The sequence below is a fragment of the Drosophila biarmipes genome, chromosome 3L, assembly GCF_025231255.1.
Source record: "Drosophila biarmipes strain raj3 chromosome 3L, RU_DBia_V1.1, whole genome shotgun sequence".
NCBI classification, from domain to species: domain Eukaryota; kingdom Metazoa; phylum Arthropoda; class Insecta; order Diptera; family Drosophilidae; genus Drosophila; species Drosophila biarmipes.
Window position 1 is genome coordinate 6,511,698 of NC_066613.1, and position 19,772 is coordinate 6,531,469.

The 19,772-nt window shown below is 44.5% G+C and overlaps 6 protein-coding genes across 11 annotated transcripts; 4 read left to right on the plus strand and 2 right to left on the minus strand.

The window, feature by feature from the left end:
* Nucleotides 1-33: 33 nt before the first annotated feature.
* Nucleotides 34-1,751, plus strand: LOC108035879 (uncharacterized). The gene is made up of 2 exons (XM_017111629.3): nt 34-169; nt 566-1,751. The coding sequence occupies exons 1-2, from the start codon at nt 34-36 to the stop codon at nt 1,699-1,701; spliced, it is 1,272 nt and encodes a 423-aa protein (XP_016967118.1). The 3' UTR covers nt 1,702-1,751.
* A 207-nt stretch (nt 1,752-1,958) lies between these two features.
* LOC108035874 (trypsin-2) lies at nt 1,959-3,096 on the plus strand. 2 transcript variants are annotated; one of them, XM_017111622.3, is made up of 3 exons: nt 1,959-2,306; nt 2,369-2,645; nt 2,695-3,096. In XM_017111622.3, exons 1-3 carry the CDS (start codon nt 2,014-2,016, stop codon nt 3,079-3,081), a joined length of 957 nt encoding a protein of 318 aa, XP_016967111.1. In that variant the 5' UTR covers nt 1,959-2,013; the 3' UTR covers nt 3,082-3,096. The 2 variants fall into 2 exon arrangements, with proteins under 2 accessions (XP_016967111.1, XP_016967112.1); XM_017111623.2 differs by lacking the exon at nt 2,695-3,096 and having other exon boundaries at nt 1,960-2,310; nt 2,369-2,516.
* Nucleotides 3,051-4,668, minus strand: LOC108035873 (uncharacterized). The gene is made up of 2 exons (XM_017111621.3): nt 4,503-4,668; nt 3,051-4,214 (listed from the first exon to the last, which is right to left on the minus strand). The coding sequence occupies exons 1-2, from the start codon at nt 4,666-4,668 to the stop codon at nt 3,088-3,090; spliced, it is 1,293 nt and encodes a 430-aa protein (XP_016967110.1). The 3' UTR covers nt 3,051-3,087.
* A 3,569-nt stretch (nt 4,669-8,237) lies between these two features.
* LOC108035880 (uncharacterized) lies at nt 8,238-9,464 on the plus strand. Of its 4 annotated transcripts, none has more exons than XM_017111630.3 (4): nt 8,238-8,463; nt 8,515-8,613; nt 8,661-8,906; nt 8,956-9,464. In XM_017111630.3, the coding sequence occupies exons 1-4, from the start codon at nt 8,337-8,339 to the stop codon at nt 9,369-9,371; spliced, it is 888 nt and encodes a 295-aa protein (XP_016967119.1). In that variant the 5' UTR covers nt 8,238-8,336; the 3' UTR covers nt 9,372-9,464. The 4 variants fall into 4 exon arrangements, with proteins under 4 accessions (XP_016967119.1, XP_016967121.1, XP_016967120.1 ...); XM_017111632.3 differs by having other exon boundaries at nt 8,239-8,463; nt 8,667-8,906; XM_017111631.3 differs by having other exon boundaries at nt 8,239-8,463; nt 8,518-8,613.
* A 1,741-nt stretch (nt 9,465-11,205) lies between these two features.
* Nucleotides 11,206-16,544, plus strand: LOC108035942 (uncharacterized). Its single transcript, XM_017111738.3, has 4 exons — nt 11,206-11,425; nt 11,943-12,648; nt 15,176-16,036; nt 16,298-16,544. The coding sequence occupies exons 1-4, from the start codon at nt 11,206-11,208 to the stop codon at nt 16,542-16,544; spliced, it is 2,034 nt and encodes a 677-aa protein (XP_016967227.1).
* LOC108035941 (pre-mRNA-processing factor 6) lies at nt 16,264-19,690 on the minus strand. 2 transcript variants are annotated; one of them, XM_050886611.1, is made up of 5 exons: nt 19,503-19,690; nt 17,917-19,435; nt 16,881-17,834; nt 16,554-16,802; nt 16,264-16,492 (listed from the first exon to the last, which is right to left on the minus strand). In XM_050886611.1, exons 1-4 carry the CDS (start codon nt 19,598-19,600, stop codon nt 16,578-16,580), a joined length of 2,796 nt encoding a protein of 931 aa, XP_050742568.1. In that variant the 5' UTR covers nt 19,601-19,690; the 3' UTR covers nt 16,264-16,492; nt 16,554-16,577. The 2 variants fall into 2 exon arrangements, with proteins under 2 accessions (XP_050742568.1, XP_016967226.1); XM_017111737.2 differs by having other exon boundaries at nt 16,264-16,802.
* Nucleotides 19,691-19,772: the final 82 nt, after the last annotated feature.

A 19,772-nucleotide genomic window follows, 5' to 3' on the forward strand; every position in this document is an offset into this window, starting at 1 on the left:
AGGCCTTCCCTGAGACCGCATCAGTTGCGAATCATGAAGGGTCTAGTGTTGATTGCCTTGAGTGGCCTCCTCTTAGCCAGTGGCCAGGCTAGGATCCTGCCGCAGGAGGATCTCCCGTGGGAGTTGCCTGCGGTTCCGGAAGTGGTGAACGAGATTGAGCCCAGGGAAGGTGAGCCAGAAAGGAACTGAGAACTGTTTCTACTTTTTGATTCAGCTGTTTAATCAATATTAAATTAACCAAGTTTAGGAGGTAGAACTTTTTTCATTTATAGACCTACAAAGTGGTATCAGCTTTGTTTCTTTTTAAAAATGTTCAATTTATGTGTTTTTTAATACTCTCTATAAATATTGATTAAAATATTTTGTAATGTTAAATTATTACTATTTTTTTAAATATTAAAAAAAATGTATTTTCTTTGGACTTGAGGTCATAGTGTGTTATATTTCCATGGCACTTTGATATATCATTTCAACATTTATGTAATATTAACATTTTTCCTATTCAATTTAAACTAAGTTCTATACCAACCTTATAATTTTTATTAAAAACCCCTGCCCATTTCAGCTGGTTGTTCCATTAAGATCCGAAGCTCCGAGCTGAAGGATCCCCAGCCTCTGCTGATCAAGTCGGGAACCTCCGAAATAGTTGGCTTCTCGGACAGTGGCTATGTGGATGTGGCTAAGGACAAGACCATTGAGTTCCACTGCACCAGCAGCCTGGCCTCTCCTCTGTCTGGAAAGTCGGTGACCGCAAAGTGCGTGGGTGGCACCACCTTCAAGATCAACGATAAGGAGCACGACCTGTCCGCCATCAAGTGCACATCCTGGCCAGCTTTTGTGGGCAAGAAGTCGGGTTCCAGCTGCAATGGGGGCACCACCCTGATCAAGGTGGGCTTTGAACTGTCCGGCTCCCGGTTCGCCACGCAGTACGAGGTGTGCTTCAACGAGGACGAGGAGGTGACCAGGTATGTCTACCATCGGTTGGAGCCTGGAAACAACTACTATGCCACCGGAGTGGATCGAATTAACTTCGGTGCTGGCGGCTACTTTGCGGGCAAGAACGTGGACAAGCTGTACTCGCAGGCGGTGCAAAAGGAGACCATCGACAAGGAGTTGGACATGGACTCGGCCCACTACTTCGATTCGGCGAAGAACATCTTCCTGGCCCGCGGACACATGGGTGCCAAGGCCGATTTCGTGTTTGCCCCGGAGCAAAGGGCCACCTTCCTGTTCATCAACGCGGCCCCCCAGTGGCAGACCTTCAATGCCGGCAACTGGGCCCGTGTGGAGGATGGAGTTCGTGCCTGGGTGGCCAAGGAAAAGAAGCACGTGGAGTGCTGGACGGGGGTCTGGGGAGTGACCACTTTGGCCAACAAAAAGGGAGAGCAGAGGCAGCTGTACCTGGCCCACGATAGCAATGGCAACGGCCTGATCCCAGTGCCCAAGCTCTACTTCCGAGTGGTTATCGAACCCTCGTCGAGGAAGGGCATCGTTCTGATCGGCGTGAACAACCCCCATTTGAGCCTGGAGGAGATCAAGCGAGACTACATCCTCTGCTCGGATGTCAGCGACAGGATCGACTGGATCAGCTGGAAGAAGAAGGACATCACTGCTGGGTACTCCTACGCCTGCGAGGTTTCCGAGTTCCGCAAGAAGGTGGATCACCTCCCCGAATTCTCAGTCAGTGGCTTGTTGGTCTAACATAACAAAGGTCTAACATATAATAAAAATAATGATATTATAATGGATAATTTTTAGTTTGAAATTGTATTGTATTTGGGGTAAAGTATGTAAAAGGTAGAAGGAAGCGCCTCTGACCCCATTTATTCTTGATCAGCATCACTAGCCGTAAAACGAACTGGCCTTTTGTATTGTATTAAACTGTTTTCTAAAAGTTTTCCTAACAGATGAAAATAACACCATGGATTGGCAACGAATGGACTATAAAGCCTGAAGGTTCTCCTTAATCAGTGTTTGCCAGTGCTAGCTGTCAACATATTCAAAATTTCTCTAATGGTACTAGTGAAATACAATACATCCAGAAAATTTTGCAGTTTCCTACTGTTCCTTATGCTGCTCCTGCCGTCCTATGAAGCCGGAAGTCCGATCGGGAGTCACTTCATCCGACGGCGGGCGAAACGCCTATCGAGTCCCTATTTCGACGAGGAGAAAACGCTGGTTCTGGCGAAATACGTGGTCTCCATTCGGTCTCGAACGCCCCGAAAGTTCTTTGGGGACAATCACTTTTGCGGTGGGGTCATAATTTCGAGAACCTACATCATGACTTCCGCCCACTGCGCAATGGAGTAGGTATAGAAAAGGCATTATACTCGTTTGTATCCTCCTAAATTTGCAACCCGTGCAACAGCAAGCGCAAGATCGTACATCGGAGTCGGGTTTTGCTCATTGTGGCTGGAACCGCGAATCGCCTGAAGTACCGGGATGGTCTCACAGTCCACACTCCAGTGCAGAAGATCTTTGTACCGGAGCAATTCACGGTGTTCAACACGAACAACCTTGCGCTGATGATGCTGGCCAAGAAACTGCCCTTGGACAATCCACGCGTGGGTGTGATCAGTCTGCCCACGGCTGACCCCGAACCGGGTGTCAACTACACGGTTCTGGGCTGGGGACGGGTCTTTAAAGTGAGTTGCACTGCTGAAGTATCACGAGACCCATCTCAAATGTTTCTAGGGCGGTCCCATGGCCTCCAACATCCTGCACATTGACGTGGAGCTGTTGCCCCGGGAGATCTGTGAGCAGAAGCTTCACACCTTCAAGGAGGAGATGATGTGCGCGGGGAACCTGAACAACAGCCTGGACGAGAACCCCTGTGCCGGAGACACCGGGAGTCCCCTCATCCTCAATAGAACGGTTTTCGGGGTCGTGACCTATCGAATAGGATGCGGTTCCAAGACCTTGCCCTCGGTTTACACCAACGTCTATGTCCATTTGAACTGGATCAATGATATTATGGGAAAGAACGCAGGGAGTCGCGTGGAATACACTCTCTATTGTCTACTAACCACCATTGGCGTACTCGTAGGAAATAAAATTCTGAAAAGTTGTGGATTTTATTGATCATCATTAAACGAGGAGACCTCCCTTGGCGGTCAAGGCCGGCAGGTGCTTAACGGTCTTTAGGAAATCGGCGACTTCGCAGGCGTAGGACCAACCGGCCTTGATGTCCGTGGTCTTCCAGTTGATGTAGGTCACCTGGTCGCTGACGTCCGTGCAGATGACGTAGTCGCGCTTGATCTGCTCCTCGGTGAGGTGGGGGTTGTTGACGCCCACGAAGACTATACCCTTGTGGGAGGATGGGTCGATGACCACTCGGAAGTACAGCATGGGCACCGGGATCAGGCCGTTGTTGTTGCCATCCTTGGCCAGATACAGAGGGGTCTCCACGCCCTGCTTGTTGGGCAGAGTCGTCACTCCGTAGACTCCAGTATAGCAGTTCACGTTGAGCTTGTTCTTGGACACCCAGGCCCTCAGACCATCCTCCACGCGCGCCCAGTTTCCGGCGTTGAAGGTCTGCCACTGGGGAGCGGCGTTGATGAACAGGAAGGTGGCCCTCTGCTCGGGAGCGTAGTCGAAGTCAGCCTTGGCGCCCAGGTGACCACGGGCCAGGTAGACGTTGGTGGCACTGTCGAAGTACTGGGCCGCATCGCCGCCCAGGTCATTGTTGATCGTCTCCAGCTGGGTGGCCTGGGTGTACAGCTTCTCCACGTTCTTGCCATCGAAGAAGCCGGCCGTCTGGAAGGTTATCCTGGCCACTCCGGTCTCGTAGTAGTTGCTGCCGGGCTCCAGCTTGTGGCGAGTGTAACGGGTGACCTCCTCCTCCTCGTTGAAGCAAATCTGCATCTGCTCGGCGAACCTAGAGGAGGTGATCTCGAAGCCCACGCGGATTACAATGCCGCCGTTGCAGGTGGCCCCCGACTTGACGGCCTTGAATCCCGGCCAGGACTTGCAGTACAGGTCCTTGAACTCGAAGTGGGACCCGTCTACGCTGAAGGTGGTTCCACTCACACAGCTGGCGGTGAGCAGATTCTGGGAGTGAGTGTTGAACCCGGAGGGACACCACAGCTCGAGGGAGCCGCCGGACTCGAACTCCATCACTCCGACGTCGGAGAAGGGGTAGAAGTCCTCGGAGTCGGTTTTCAGGTAGATGGGCTGCGGGCTGGGCAGGCCTCCGCGAATGGTCACACTGCAGGCTATAAAAAACGATTCATTTATGTATTATCTTCTCACTGTATACGTTTTCCCTACAATCGTTTTGGTAAAAATATCCTTTGTTATTTTTTTAAACTGTCCTTAGTCTCATGGTACATATTACTTGAAAACTTATTTATTATAAATTTTCTTGTAATTTAGATTTTAGTGATTTTTGAAAAGTCGTTTAGTTGCTTATTGGTATTATTTAATTTCTAAAACAAACATTTGTAAATATTACAATTAAACCTTCTTGACTGAATAACACTTATCGTCTTTAGACAACCTACCTCCTGCACGACCCACGGGCTGGGGAGGCGCCACAGCCACCCGTTCGAAGATCCCGTCCTCCTGGACAAGCGGAGGAAGCTCCACCTCCGGGTAGGGAACTCGAGCCCAGGCAGTTGGAGCCGCCAGCAGGCCAATCACCAGCAGTGAGAATTGGACGCACTTCATTTCTCTTTTGACTACCTTAGGGTCACGAGTCTTCTTTAAATAGTCCCCGGCCATATCGCGCAATTAATGAAAAATAGTTAATACCTATAAAATCTCGCCATTTCGAGCCCTATCTCTTTCGGAACAGTATTATATTGGCCTTATCTACAAACGTGAAGTCGCGAAGTGTGCGGTTCTTTGCCGTCTTACGTAGACTCATTCATTCGATCTTAATTGGATCGAGGCTCTTGCGTAGATTACTTTGTGGACGAGTGGGGAACCTAAGGGAATTACCCAAACAATGCAGATAGCTTGTCTCTGCAAAAATAGAATCTGTTCTTAACACGTTTCACCCTCGGGTTTATCTTTGGCGCACTTCTAATATTACATTTCATGACCGTTGTTTTTCCAATAGTTATTTTTAGAACTTCCAAGATATTTCAGTTAACAGTTTATTAAAAAGTTTATGTTTAATTGTGATTGAAAAAGAACATGTCTAGGACAGGATAATTAAGTCTGTTGTACAGGTGGGAGATATTTGAACAGAATATACACAGGTCTTGAATGGATATTTCCAATTAGCCCAAGAGAACGAGAAATTAATAATTATTCTATTTGAGCAATAGAGTATATTTAACTCATTCATATCAAAACCATCTCCACAAATCATCGGTCAATTAGGCCTGCCCACCTAAGATAGTAGTTGATGAGCACCGGAGATGGCCTGCCTTCTAATTTAGTTATTTAATCAGCAGTCGGGCAACTGGTTCCCCCAGGTTCTCCTTTCACTTAGCAATAATTTATAATCAACAAGTAATTAGGGCTTATGGCCGCAGCAGGATTCAAATTTCTGGGGGCGATTGGAATCTCCTAGGCTTTCGAAGGATACCGTGGAATTGGGACGTATGAACTGTGCCGGGAGTTTGAGGGAGGCTCTCCCTACAGAGCCATAGAAAGTGCTCGTTAATCATCATGTGGCGCCATCTAGCGCCAGCCCTGGCCTCTGAGGTCATTTATCTATATCGAATCAATTAGCGAACACCTTGAAGCCTTCTTTGCTGAAAGCGGGGTAGGCATGGCAACACCTTCCTCCCTTTGTTCGGATTTCGGTTCGTCCTTGCTACGTGCCAATTTGGCTCGTTTTGTTCGCTCATTCGTAAATCTAAACAAATCATCAATTTTCACAAATTATACGCGATACCCATCTCCTCAGGCCGGGGCTCTGGCATTTCCTCCGGCTGTTCCTCCCTGTCCGCATCCGTCGAAGCTACCGTATCCGGCTGAGGTCCTTGTCCTTGGGACTCGGGCCTAATTGCCTGACTATCTCCGTTCGCTGCTTTTCCTGCTGTGCGCCGCTGTTCATTTTACATTCCATTAATTAATGTCAATGGCCGACGAACTTTGACATATTGAGCTCTATTTTATATCCCTCTCAATGTCTTCAACGGGAATTTTGCGGGCTAGCCTAATGGAGCATTAGGAGAAAGACAAGTAGTCGGTGGATTGAATCGGTCGCAGTTACATTCAAAATGTATCCATTTAATACCCATATTAAGCTTTTAATTGAAATGTGCATCTAGGCCCCTAAAGAAACAATACATAAGTTTTTTAAGTAACAAAGTTCAATACCATTTTAAGGAATACGAAAAGTGTTAAAAAAATGGTTGACAAGAAACAAAGACATCTATTAATTACAGTTTCATAGACTATTTAATTTATATGTTTTCAGTTATTTATTTCTTCCTTCCTTTTGCCATTTGGAAACTAAATCTAATTCCGAAAAACCTAAATCTTCTTTATTAAATTATTGAAAGCCGGGCTCTGAATCAAACGCATTCCGCATGAGCGAGCCTTAGAATTATCTTCATTTCCTCATGTCATAAATTATCGGGTCGAGTTTATGAGTTTCCAATCAATACTAATTGCCCGCGAGATACTTTACAGGCCATTTCATTAGCCACCTGACACCACGAGAAACCATTTAAGTTAAACCGCTTTCCCCGCACTCACGATCTCGTCGCACGACAAACAAGCACAAAAATACTGGAATAAAAAAGAAAAATCGAGGAAAAAGGAGGCACACAATTTAATCCGAATTTTACTTGATCTGGCACATCGCATTGAGGAGCTTCGCACCATTCAAGGGTCCCAGCCTTGATAAATGGCCCTTATTAATAACATACGTGTGGGCGTGTTCCGTATCTCCGTGGGTGTGTTCGAGTTTATACACTGAGATACCTTTGATTGATAAGGCTGCCTAAGCGTGTTTGCCCAACAGGGAAAGGGCGAAAGGTAAACGACGACGAGCTAACGAATGAATGAGCGATTTTGCACCTTTTCAACAGGTTTCTCGGGGCCCTTATGCTCAGGCAAATTGAAAACGGGGAGTCAATAAAGCTGTAGACAGTCAGACATGGCCAAGGGCTAGACCGGGACCCTTTGAATGAAAGTACGTCGTTAGGGTGAGCCAAGTTCTAGAGATTTTCCAAGGTTTTTGTATTTGCTTATTTAAGATGTTAAAGCACTAATCTTATAATACATTTTATACATTTTAATACTCAGTATATATAATGCAAATAACACAATTTTCAAAATATAAACTACTTCTTTTTTCAGAGCATCACAAAACTAATGGTTAGGAATATAAAACAAAGTCAACTGTTAATTTATATATTTTTATAGCTAATTCTCATATTTTTAGAAAGTAAGATCTCATGAAAGATATCAGAAAGGTAGTTTGGTCCACCCTAATGTAGATTCACATGTATGCCTCTGCAATGATGGATTAAATGTATTTCAAAGGCGTGAAAGCCAAGAGGTGGCACAAAGTAGCACATTGTGGTTGCATAATAAACACCGGGCATACTTCAATTTAGCTTAGCCTACGGCAACGCAAATACAACACAAAAATAATAGAGCCCAAAGGGTGCGGGCCCCCAACGAAGGTAGCAAAGGTTGCAAAGGTTCTATAAATACACACACTAATTGCCAAAGGCCTTTGGTCTCTTGTACCCTATGCAAATCGTCCACAACCGCCGCAATCTTGTGCAGCCAAGCGAAAGATCTCCGATAATTGCAATGTCTTCAAAGGATGAGCCCTTCGACATGGAACGCAATCTACACGGAAAATAGGTCACCAACCCACACAGATTTGCATTAATTTAAGCTCAATAAGCCCGAGAAACAGCCATTTTGAGAACCGGGTAAAGGGGAAACTCTCTCGATTCGCAGGGCAATCATAAACTCTTTCATCCCGTATGGATTACATAAGTGCCACACGGATGGGTGAAAAACAGTGAGGTATGAGCAAGTAAAAAATGAACTGACCAAGCGAACGGCCAGCGTAAAAATTATAAAAGTAGTGGAACATGACAGGCGCACGTCCAGGAGCATGAGCGAAATGATTAATGAACCGCCGCCATCTAACGTCGCCAATTTGCTCTCAGCACGGAATGGCTCTTGTGTTAAAGTTGAGGTGAAAAACTGCAGGAGTCGGTTATAAATAAAATAAATCGGTTGTAAAATCTTCAAGTTTAGCTAAAGATCTGTAAGTGTTTCTATGGCTATAAGGATTCTGGGTAGGCTGTTTCTTGACATAACTCGGATGTGTGCTTTAAGTTCCGCCTGAAATTGTATTTCAAAATTGATGTTTCGGAGCCCTCTCAAAAAATTATTTCTCACTTCACAATATGCGGCACTTACAAATTGCTAAATATTTACAACCACGGTATGCAATAAGCACTGTTCTGTCGCCCCGTTTCATGTCTAAGGCTGGCAATGCCAAATCTTCTGGGTCTGGATCTGGGGATAAGGACGGTTAGTCGGTTGTTGTATTTTTGTTGGGGTATTTTTAAGTTTACTTCCCAGCAGACGCAAAATGTAAGGAGGGCAAGGATGCACAGCCTTCTGATACAGCCGCCAAACCAGCTGAGGCAGCGAAGAAACCTACAGAGGCAGTAAAAAAAGGTAAGACATAGTAACACTTAAGCGAAATAGAAGGTAACTCCCTAAAGAAACAGCGCCAAAAGAGGCTAAGGAGTCCAAAACCACGCAGCCAAAGGACGAAACAGTGATAAGCGGCGGGACCAAATGCCAGCCAAAAATCAATCCTGCTGCTGAAATTAGTAAAAGTAAAAAGAAACCAAGAACCTGCGAAGAAATATTGCTGGGTAAAGGTAATCAGAAGAAGAGGAAGCCCGCTCTGACGGCCATTCAAGGAGGAGACTTGGGCTGCCCCGGCAGAATTGAAAAAAGACCACGTTGGTACTCTCATATTTCGCTCTATAAAAATTAACATTGATCTTCCAGCCATTGTTGCTAAGCACGCCAAGCGATGGCAGAAGATCTCGCTATTCGGAGTCCTGCCTTTGATAGCCGTCCTTAGTCTTTTGGTGTTCAGCACCCGGATGGAGGGCGATCGCCTGGAGTTCAAGAACTATACCCACATGTACAAGCGATCGAAGCCCTTCTGGTTTCGCGATGGAAATCGCACAGCCTTTCACAACAGCCACCTGAACGCCTTGCCCCCAGCAGGGTACGAGGACGAGGTCGACGAAAGCGCCATTGGCCAGGACCCAGAGTCCGAGCCGGATAAAAAGGCCCGGCTAAAAGAATTCGACAAGGTGGTCAAGAACTGGCGCAAGCATTCAGCCAAAAGAGACGCCCAGCTCAAGAAGGAGGCTGCCGCTGCAGAAAAGGAGGCTAGAAGACAGGAAGCGCAATAAAACATACTGGTTAAGGTCCTTTTGAGATCACCAAACAACTACGAAAACAACAAATTATTGTCCACCTCTAAATAAACTACCTGTCTTTCTATATCCGATGTCTTCTACCGTGAATACTTTGTATTATATAATATATATAACATTTATGTGTTTAAATTTAGACCATTATTAATTATTTACAGGTATAAATATATAAATTGTGAAATTTAAAATATGTATTATTTTCCTTATCCAATTTGGATGTTTTTTCCCGTGGGATCTAAAATTCTGTTACCTTCGCCTTAATTTGTTCCCTTTTTTAAAAACCCTAATTGATTGGCATTTTTTCGAAGTGGAAAATCTTTTCCTGTTTGCTTGTGCGGATGAATGATTACCTAAGCAGACGGCAGCTGTGTGAGCCGTGATTTGTCCTTGGCGTGTGTCTCCACTCGCCGAATCTGTGCGATAATCTGGTGTTGCAATCAGCGCTATCTGCCCTGCCACAAATCGCAGCCACTTTTGTAGGGCCCTCGCTTCCGGCCTTTCGCTTCCCTTTCCGCACTTCGGCCATTTGTTTTTCCTGCCGCTTTCCTCTAATGGTTTCCTTCTTGCTACGCTGCGCTCCAATAACTTTTATCACTTTTAATTGGATTTTTCTTTATAGTCAACGCATGTCTTAGAAGACTAACACATGTTCAGATTGTAATTGTGTTAATGTCGTCGGGAGTGGGTGTATGCGTGGACATGTCCTTTATCCCTGCGTTTTGTTTTTGTCCTGTGACATCCTGCTTGTACCAGTCCCCTCTATCTGGCGCATGTGTGCGTTTATATTCCTGATCAAATTTGCTTTTTTTAAAATTTTCCTAATTGCCTCTTAATGCCTGTGCCTTCGGGCCGAAACTTGGCTCTTTAACTGATTTTATTAGGCTTGTTTACACTTGGGTTTATAAGCTTTGAAGAAGATTTGGCATGCACAACTATGCTCGAAAAGAGACCTTTTTGAGTGCGGGGGAAACTAGTTGAGAAGTTTATGACTCTGTGAATAAGTATTTGGGAAAAATGTATCTTACGAAATTTTATTTTTATAGAGCTCAATTTTTGTGGTTATAATTAAAAAACAATGATAACAAAACACGGAAAAGCACCACGGTAATATAAAATGTTGTTTTGTAATTATTATTTCAAACCTAGTTTATTAGAGCCGATACTCACAAATTTTAATTGATTTACTTAATTTGTGTACAAAAAGCTTTATTAAATGTACTCTGATAAGTTGATTTTATTTATTTATTGGTTCATTTATTTATTGGCCATATCCTAGTACTACCAGTTATTACTCACTTTTAATAAACTATCACAAATTTCACAGGGGAGGGGATAATTACTTCGCAGATATATCAAGGTAACCCGCAATGAAAGTTTCCAATTCCGCTGGCCCAAGAACAGGCCAACTTATGTGCTCATCCGAAAGCCAGACCAAGTCCTGAAAGTCGAGGCAACTTTTCCGTTCCGGTCGTCGTTGACACGTAATTGACTTTGTCCGCACTTCCACGGGGACAATTTGTGCGCCACTTGCTCGGACCAATTAAACGCCATCGATGACCAATTGCAGTTGTCGCGAAATTGCTCGAGAAGATTGCCCCACGTAATGGCGGCCGAGGGTGGAGCGGACCAAAGGACCCAACGGATGTGCAGCGGAGTGTAATCAATGCATAATTTTAATGCAGTTCTTGAATGCAATTACTGGCGAATACCCGTTTGGCTATAAAAGCCTGGGACAGCGCACCAGTGACCGAAAAAGTTCGTCGGGGAAATGCATCAGCGAAAGGACAGCCACTCGTTAATATTCGGAGTGATGAAAGTTCAAGTTTTCCGCTGGCTCCCCCTGCTTTTTCTCCTGCTTGTCGGGACGGGGCCACGTGTCGCTGGCAGCTGGCGGAGCGAGAACTCCCGGGAGGATGCGGAGGAGGACTCGACAACACGTTGGGGCAATCAGTTGCCGGATATGCTAGTCGCTTACTACCGCCACCACGGCGTTCACAGTCTGATGCTGGTCGTTTGTCACACGGACATTGGTGAATTAACCCTCTGCATGCAATGTGCTCTCGGGCCAAATTTATGACCCGACAACACACAGACAGAAATCTCTGGGGGTTTCAGAAAGCTTTACAAACCTATGGAATTTACTGCTGGCCACCGAAAGGAAGCAATTAAAATCCAATTAAGTCGTTGCCTCACCCTATCATGATTAAAATCATATCGCAGCATAGTTTCAGGCGGTTTCAAAGGTTTGATACCTGTAAAGAATCTTTGAAAACGGTTTCTAATCTGTGTCAAGTTTTGGGTCCAACACTTTGATATTAATTATTTCAGATATAATAATTTCATATATTTCGTTATCGTTTTGGGTACCGTCTCTTTATTCTAGCTAACTATAACATTTTCTGACCCCAGACAAAAGAGACCTAAAAATATTATTACACCAGAATTTTATAAATCCATGTTTAAATCAGATATAATACTTCCAAGGCAACATGAACAATTTATGAACGAGCAGTTTTTGTGCTGCATTTCTCTGCTCTTTTCCCCCAGGGGACTCTCGCGTTTGGACGCTGTGGCAGCTCTTCAACCTCAACGATTTCTATGTGCAGGTCAGTACGGCGACCTCGCTAAGGGACCTGCGACATGTCGATGTCCTGGATGAGCAGAAGGACGCGCCGCCGCCGAAGAGTTTCCATGCCAACAACTCCACCCATTGGAACACGTCCTTCCTACTCCCCATGTTGCCCTACAAACTGGGCATCCTTTTCCTGGAGTTCAGCAGCGAGTGTGCACTCAATCTACTTCGCTGGTCTGCCGCTTCGGAACACAACTACTTCACCACCAATCGGTTCTGGTTGCTCCTTACCGAGGATCCAGCAGACATCGATTTGCTCGAGGATCCCGAAATATTCATCCCTCCGGACAGTGAGTTAAGGGTGCTTCACTATGAGAACGGAGGCAACTTCTCGTCTAGCCTGATCGACCTCTACAAAGTGGCTGCCTGGAAACCTTTAAAGAAAACCCTGGTGGGACATAATATTCGGAATCCGAGGCACATAGTTCACGCCCTGCAGCGCTTTGGATCGGCCATAACATATCGCCAAAATCTTGAAGGGATAGTCTTCAACTCGGCCATAGTTATTGCCTTTCCGGATCTGTTTACAACGATCGAAGATTTGTCGCTGAGGCACATTGATACCATATCGAAGGTTAACCATCGCCTGATGCTGGAACTGGCCAATCGCTTGAATATGAGGTATGACAAGAACTTTTCTGTATATACGAGTTTTATTAGTTTAAGTAAAAAATGGAAAGATCAATTTTTCTTTGTTTTGAGGATCTACTAAGGCAAATGTAAATGTAGTCTTGAAACTAGAATCTATATTACACCTTAAATTTGTCGAAGCCTTGCCTACAAAGAGTGCTTAGTGGTGTCGTTTTCAAAAGAACATTGTTTTGTAACAACGCCCAGCCTTATGCAATTATATTTATCATAATCCCCACCTAAATCAACAACACGCGAAAGCTTTTAGCTGGGTCCAGAACACCAGCTGATAGAACTCTGTTTTTCCACATAGGTGTTCCAATTCTGGGGCATTTCAGTTCCCAGCCCTGAGTTTTCACGTTTAGCTTCAATTTCTAATTCCGATTTCATTTCCGTTCAAGTTCATCAGTGAACTGCGCCATCAGATCGGTTTTAAAATGGGGAATCCCTCCAATATCTTGGATTTGCCTTTGGAGATATTGGATTTTATTTTTAACAAGCTAAGCTTCGAAAATAAGATTTGGCTTGGCCTAGCTGATAGTAGATTGGGAGCAGCATTTGCCTAACATACCCGAAATGAATATAAAAAAATTTCATCTTGGAAATTACCACTTGAGAATTGGTCTGACTTCTTGTCGACTTGTGGCTCAGTCGTTGATGAAGTGAACGTTGATGGTTTAGACGTGCAATATTTTAAACTGATAGAGCAACATTGCTGCAATCTTAAGACAATAAGACAACTCTACGTGAAAGATTACAAATGCTCTGCGACCAAAAGTTTGCTCCGCGGCGTTAGAAGTCTGACGTCTCTGGAAATAACGATAACTAATGATATTACAGCAGAAGTAGTTCATGCTTTGCAAAAACTTCCAAATTTAAAAATATTAAATATCCAATATATGGGAGAAAGTCAAGGTAAGTCTTATATGGAATAATGGATTCTTCTGATTATTGATGTCTTTTTGCAGAGGATCGTTCATCGGGAGATTTAAAGCACCCATCAAGCTTGGATCTAAGTGAGCTCTCTGCCGCAGACCTTTTGCCAGTATAATTGAAAATTTGAAATCTTCATTTTAGCTGAGATACACAAACTAATCAATTTAGAAGAATTGACAATTCGTTCGTTATTTGGCTATGCGGAACTTAACATTATGGATCTTCCATCTAAGTTAAAAATGCTTCGTTCCTTAACATTATGCAGTGTAACAATTAGCTCATCAATTGAAAAAGATGATTATACTGGTCCATCTTTAAAAGAGCTTTTTTTTAATAATACACAAATTGATTTGCAGTTGCCATATTGCCCAAAGCTTCGTTCCCTAAGGATATTAAGGTCAAAGTATTCTTTGAACAACCTCAAATGGCTATCAGAGCACCTAAAATCCCTGAAAACACTTGAAGCAGATGGGTGCATTTTTCAGAAGAACGTCTTATCCAGTATATTTGTATCAAATAACTTTAATACATGGGAGTTTCCAAATATACAAAACTTATCTATTCATAATTCCGAAATTAAGTTTCCATTGCCACTTTGTCCAAAATTAAAATCATTGGAGCTTAACTCCACTTCGTTTTTCTCAATGAACTTTTTCTTCAAATGGATTTCAAAACACGGAAAAACATTACAAAAGCTAAGAATAGGCTCTAAGTTATTCAAAGACAATTGTCGGTTGACCAAACTTTCAAAAATGCAGACTCAGCAATGGACATTACCTTCGTTGCAAGATCTCGAAATTAGCTTCCACCAAATCACGTACGATTTACCATATTGTCCAAACCTTTTGCATTTGAATCTAGAGTATGCTGAATGTCACTCAAATGATTACTTTTACATATGGATTTTAAAACATACGAATAATTTGCAAAGCATTAAATTGAATGAAGATCAGTTTGAAGAAATTGGATTTCTTAAATTTCTGTCAAATTGCCAACAAATAAAAAAATGCAGCATTTCAACCTTTAGCAAAACGATTTCGTGCGAATTTCTCAATTCATTTATAAAGATATTAAAGAAAATCGGAGTCTCTTCAAAAGATTCATTCGAACTCACGGTTTCTTCAAATAATTTTCAGGAAATAAAACGTATGGTAAGTTTTGGGACTTATATTTTATACTATTGATATTTAAAACAATTGACTTTCCAGATCGCTAAAATACCCAATTCCGAAATTTGTAAATGCTTAAAAATAGACCAGACTGCATGGTCTTCAAATTCTCAAATCCAAGTGGACCACTTTTTGTATGATGGGCCTTTGGGTGATATGATTAACCTTATCTTACATGATATTCAAATTTAAATTCAAATATAATTCATTTAAATTAACTCTTTTTTTGGACAATTTTATTCGGTAAGAGGCATGTCAAGAATAAAATATATTGGCTTCATTAAAAATATAATTAAATATGTACGTATTTTTTAAATAGTTTTTTATCATGCTACTTGTCAAATTTGACAGTCTGAAAATTATAACTATTTCAAAAGTTCCCAAGTGATGGACGATCATTTTTTTCATTTCAGCTATAACACTTATCAAACCGTCAACTATGGATGGAGACAGCCAAATGGCTCCTTCGATGGCCTCATGGGGCGTTTTCAGCGCTATGAACTGGACTTGGCGCAGCTTGCGATCTTCATGAGACTGGATCGCATTGCTTTAGTTGACTTTGTCGCTGAGACCTATAGAGTGAGAGCTGGGATCATGTTCAGACAACCGCCACTTTCGGCAGTGGCCAATATATTTGCCATGCCCTTCGAGAACGACGTGTGGGTTTCGATACTAATGCTCCTGATCATAACGACCGTGGTCTTGGTTCTAGAACTGCTATTTTCCCCACACACCCACGATATGGCGTACATGGATACCTTAAACTTTGTTTGGGGCGCAATGTGTCAGCAGGGCTTCTATGTGGAGGTGCGGAATCGATCGGCGAGAATTATTGTCTTTACCACTTTCGTGGCAGCTCTATTTTTGTTTACCTCGTTTTCGGCAAATATTGTTGCCCTGCTGCAAAGTCCCTCGGATGCCATCCGGTCACTTTCCGATCTTGGCCAATCTCCTCTAGAAATCGGTGTTCAGGATACCCAATATAATAAAATATACTTTACGGAATCCACTGACCCTGTGACCAAGAACCTTTACCACAAAAAGATCGCCTCCAAGGGAGATAATGTCTATATACGACCGATTTTAGGAATGGAAAAAATGCGAACGGGGCTGTTTGCATATCAGGTGGAACTTCAGGCGGGTTACCAAATCGTCAGCGACACCTTCAGTGAGCCAGAAAAGTGCGGATTAATGGAACTAGAGCCTTTCCAACTGCCCATGCTGGCTATTCCTACGAGGAAGAACTTCCCATATAAGGAGCTCATTCGAAGACAGTAAGAGTATTTCCCACCAAGGTGTCACAAAAAATCTCTGGCAACAAAATTTGTTTGGAATTGAAACGTAGAGGATATTAAACTTTTATCCGACTTTGATTGAATTTTTTATGTGGCACTTTGTTCAGTCACTATAGATACATTTTACAAATATATATTCAAAGGTTATAAAACACCTTCCCCTTGTTTAGAATCCCTTGAAAGAAAAAACAATCAGAAAACCCAAGTAAAATAATAAATTGTTTTATTTTTCCCCAACAGATTAAGGTGGCAGCGAGAGGTGAGCCTGGTAAACCGCGAGGAGCGAAAGTGGATTCCCCAGAAGCCCAAATGCGAGGGCGGTGTAGGAGGCTTCGTCTCCATAGGCATAACTGAGTGCCGATATGCTTTGGGAATCTTTGGATGCGGAGCGGCCGCCAGTTTTGGCCTGTTCCTTTTCGAGTTCATCTTTAAGCACTTCAAACAAGTTTATCGCATAATTAAAGGATATCAAGAGATGCAGCGCTAGGCTCCTCACATTTAATCAAAATAGACTTAACGCTTAGATGGGTATGGATAGCTCCCGCACAACGGCACGAAGTACCTCCGGAGTTTTGAACTGCCAATTCTGAATGTTCTTGCTGACTCGACACCAGGATTCGCCATGGGTGGGTTCTGCGGAAATGCAACGATCGAGGACCTCCTGTTGCTGTAACTCCGTGCCGTGTAGCAACTCGAACTTGTAGAAATACGCCCAGGCGTCACCCAAGTCAGGATCGATCTTGACCTGAAATAAATTAATGGTTGGATTAAGATATATTTACTTCTACTCCATTGCTATTCAGCAGTCATTAAATAAACTTACAGTTCGATTAAACCAATCTCTGCACTTGGAGAACTTGTGCTCCGACCAGAAAAGTTTCGAAACGGCCAACAGAACGTGTGGGTCATGTTCGCATTTCTTGAGGGCATCCACTGATTTGGTCTTTCGCTGAGGTTTAGTTTCCATGAAGATGGCCTCCGCCCATAGTTCGCCGGCATTTGGACATTCCTGCAGTGCTCTGGCCATCATGGTACTGGCAATCTCCTTTAGGCCCGCACGCAACTCCACTCTAATGGCCTCCAGCCAGAGAACGGCCACCTTAGGATTGCGCAAACGACCCCGTTCTAAAATGGAACGGGCCTTTGTCAGCACTCCTTTGCGCTCTTCCAGGTTGGCGGATAAAATCCACAGTGGGATGGATGTGGGACACTTTTTTAGGCCCTGAGTGTAGGTGACAGCTGCATCATTCGTTCGTCGTTGTTGTTCCTCTATCTGACCTTTCATCATCCAGAGCTTTGGGAAATCTGGAAACACTTCCACTGCTTCTTCTAGCAGCCGTAGTGCTTCGTCAAATTTTTCCAAAGCCCATTCCAGGCGAGCTGACTTCATCATCACCCTTGGCGTGGGAGCAGAACCTCTAGCCTTTGCCAACAAGCGTCTCGCACGTTCATATTCCGAGTTCTCAGATTCCAGCTTGACAGCTGCCAACCAAATGTCTTCCGAATTAGGATTGGCTTGGAAGGCCAGGGAGAGAATCCCTCTTGCCGCTGGAACGTCCCCAGCCATCCACTTGGATTTTGCTCCCATCAGCCAGAGAATCTCCGACTTAGGGCAATGGGCCACTGCCCGCTGCAACAAGGCCTCCAGGGATTCGCGGGTTCCATGATTTTTCTCAAAGTAGGCGGCTCGTAACCAGATGCTCTTCTTGGAGGGGAAAATCTGCAGGGCATGAGCATAGACAGCACGAGCACACTCAAAAGCATTTTCCTTGGCGCACTGAAAGGATAAAAAATATTTAAAAAAATAAATTTAATAACTTAAAATCATAAAGGCAAAAATGTTTTCTTTCAATACTTACAAAGTCCGCATCGTCAATCCAGGTCTGCTTACGATCCTCTTCCTCCACTCCTATTCCAATGACAGCCTTCACAATCGATTGGCAGCAGTTAACTGCTCCCGATTTCTCCGCTTCGATGGCCTCTTGGAACCAGTGATCCCGGTTGATCTCCACCCCGTTGACAGTCAGAGACGTCAACGATCGATCGATGATCTTTTCCACCATGTGAATGTTGCCATTGGCCTCCTCCAATTTGGCAGCCGTCGTCCAAATCTGGCGATCCGTGGGTATGTTCTCACGAGCCTTGTTCAGCACCTTTCGCGCATTCTCATAGGTTTCCAAACGGGCGAGGGCCAACCAAAGTTCAACGCTGGTGTTGCAACACTCTACAGCACGGGACAGAAGGATTCGAGCATCATCGGGATTCTCCAGCTCCACGGCCGCCTTCCATAGACGAACTGAGTTCGGGATGTGTTCTAGAGCTTTTCTGAAAACCCTTCGTTTGGCTTTCGTTTCCGATTCCAGGTCAGCTGCTTTGATCCAGATCCTAACTGAGGTCGGAATATGACGAGCGGCTTGCGCTATCACCGCTTTGGCTGTATCTGGCGGCTGAAGCCGTGCTGCCTCCAGCCAGAGATCCTCGGACTGGATATTCATCTCGCAGCCCCTCATGATCAGATTCCTAGCCATCTGAACCTTACCAGTGACTTCCTCCAAACGAGCAGAGGCAATCCAGGCGGGTGGATGATTGGGATTCGTTTCCCTGACACTTTTTAGCAGCAAGCGAGCCTTTTTGATGTCATTAATGTCACCGCCATATGTGGGAATCATGCTCTGCAGGTCGGTGAGGTAACCCTTAGGATCTACCACCGTTTGACCAGTCACGGAATCGGAAACCTGGGACAGCTTGACGTTCATGAGAGTGTTACGGGCCTGCCCGATCTTCCGCAGATCCAGATCTCCAGTGGGAGTTAACATGCCCGGGGTGGCGACACCAGGCACCATGGAGGCCAAGCCCGAGGAGGGATCCAACGTGGAGGATGACTCGCCGCCAAGGTTTCTCGATATTAAACTATCTGGCAAGGGGGTAAACTTTTCGGCCCTGGGGTTTCGTTGCTTTCTGTTGCGACTATCGCCCACTTCGGGAATTGTGGACCACTCCTCCGATGTGACGCTGGCCAGCGAACGTTTGAGGTCACTGAACTGCTGCTGGATCTTCGGGCGTTCCTGGCGATACCGCTCCAAATCCTCACGCAACCGCCGATCACGATACTCCTTGCGCTTTTCATCCATTCGCTTGTCTATAGAATCGTAGATGGCGTCCGCCTCCTCGTCGTCCTTGTCGTAAGGATCCTTTGAGAACAGGGAGCCACTGTAACCACTAAACTCGTCGTAGTTCGAGTCGTTCAAGTCTTCGTCCTCCTCCTCCTCTTCGTCCTTCTTTTTACGTTTGGTGGCCGGCGGCGCATGGCGATCGTCGGACACGTCGTTGGCATCACGGGCGGGACCAATATCGGACCGGGTGGTGAATCCCGTGGCTCTGAAATAACAAAGATACCATTAAAATTGAGTTTACGTGTGTAAGAAGTGCATTCGATGATAGTCACCCTCGACCAACGCCGGCCACATAGCCCAGAGGAGCAGGAACGCCCAGGAAATGTTTCTTGTTGCGGTTAGCTATAACAGCTGCCGTTATGTTGGACATGTTGAACTACTTATAAATCAATTTCTACTACTTTATTTTATTAATTTCACAAACCACTGAAAGCGTATTGTATTAATGCGTTCTTAGTGATGCAAACAACACTAGAAGTCCGTGAATCGATATCTTCCAAAGTATCGATATCGTCAAAACTATCTACAAAACGGTTCCTCCA

Bases quoted from the DNA above. Each gene is read 5' to 3' on its own strand.
- LOC108035879 (XM_017111629.3), top strand. From the start codon at position 34: ATGAAGGGTCTAGTGTTGATTGCCTTGAGTGGCCTCCTCTTAGCCAGT. The intron at 170-565 runs GTGAGCCAGAAA...TGCCCATTTCAG, and splicing joins CGAGATTGAGCCCAGGGAAG to CTGGTTGTTCCATTAAGATC.
- LOC108035874 (XM_017111622.3), top strand. From the start codon at position 2,014: ATGGTACTAGTGAAATACAATACATCCAGAAAATTTTGCAGTTTCCTA. The intron at 2,307-2,368 runs GTAGGTATAGAA...CCCGTGCAACAG, and splicing joins TCCGCCCACTGCGCAATGGA to CAAGCGCAAGATCGTACATC. The intron at 2,646-2,694 runs GTGAGTTGCACT...AAATGTTTCTAG, and splicing joins GCTGGGGACGGGTCTTTAAA to GGCGGTCCCATGGCCTCCAA.
- LOC108035873 (XM_017111621.3), bottom strand. From the start codon at position 4,668: ATGAAGTGCGTCCAATTCTCACTGCTGGTGATTGGCCTGCTGGCGGCT. The intron at 4,215-4,502 runs GTAGGTTGTCTA...CGTTTTTTATAG, and splicing joins GCCCGTGGGTCGTGCAGGAG to CCTGCAGTGTGACCATTCGC.
- LOC108035880 (XM_017111630.3), top strand. From the start codon at position 8,337: ATGCGGCACTTACAAATTGCTAAATATTTACAACCACGGTATGCAATA. The intron at 8,614-8,660 runs GTAAGACATAGT...AACTCCCTAAAG, and splicing joins TACAGAGGCAGTAAAAAAAG to AAACAGCGCCAAAAGAGGCT. The intron at 8,907-8,955 runs GTTGGTACTCTC...TTGATCTTCCAG, and splicing joins CAGAATTGAAAAAAGACCAC to CCATTGTTGCTAAGCACGCC.
- LOC108035942 (XM_017111738.3), top strand. From the start codon at position 11,206: ATGAAAGTTCAAGTTTTCCGCTGGCTCCCCCTGCTTTTTCTCCTGCTT. The intron at 11,426-11,942 runs GTGAATTAACCC...CTTTTCCCCCAG, and splicing joins CGTTTGTCACACGGACATTG to GGGACTCTCGCGTTTGGACG. The intron at 12,649-15,175 runs GTATGACAAGAA...TTTTCATTTCAG, and splicing joins GCCAATCGCTTGAATATGAG to CTATAACACTTATCAAACCG.
- LOC108035941 (XM_050886611.1), bottom strand. From the start codon at position 19,600: ATGTCCAACATAACGGCAGCTGTTATAGCTAACCGCAACAAGAAACAT. The intron at 17,835-17,916 runs GTAAGTATTGAA...TTATCCTTTCAG, and splicing joins GGATTGACGATGCGGACTTT to TGCGCCAAGGAAAATGCTTT. The intron at 16,803-16,880 runs GTAAGTTTATTT...AATTTATTTCAG, and splicing joins GAGATTGGTTTAATCGAACT to GTCAAGATCGATCCTGACTT.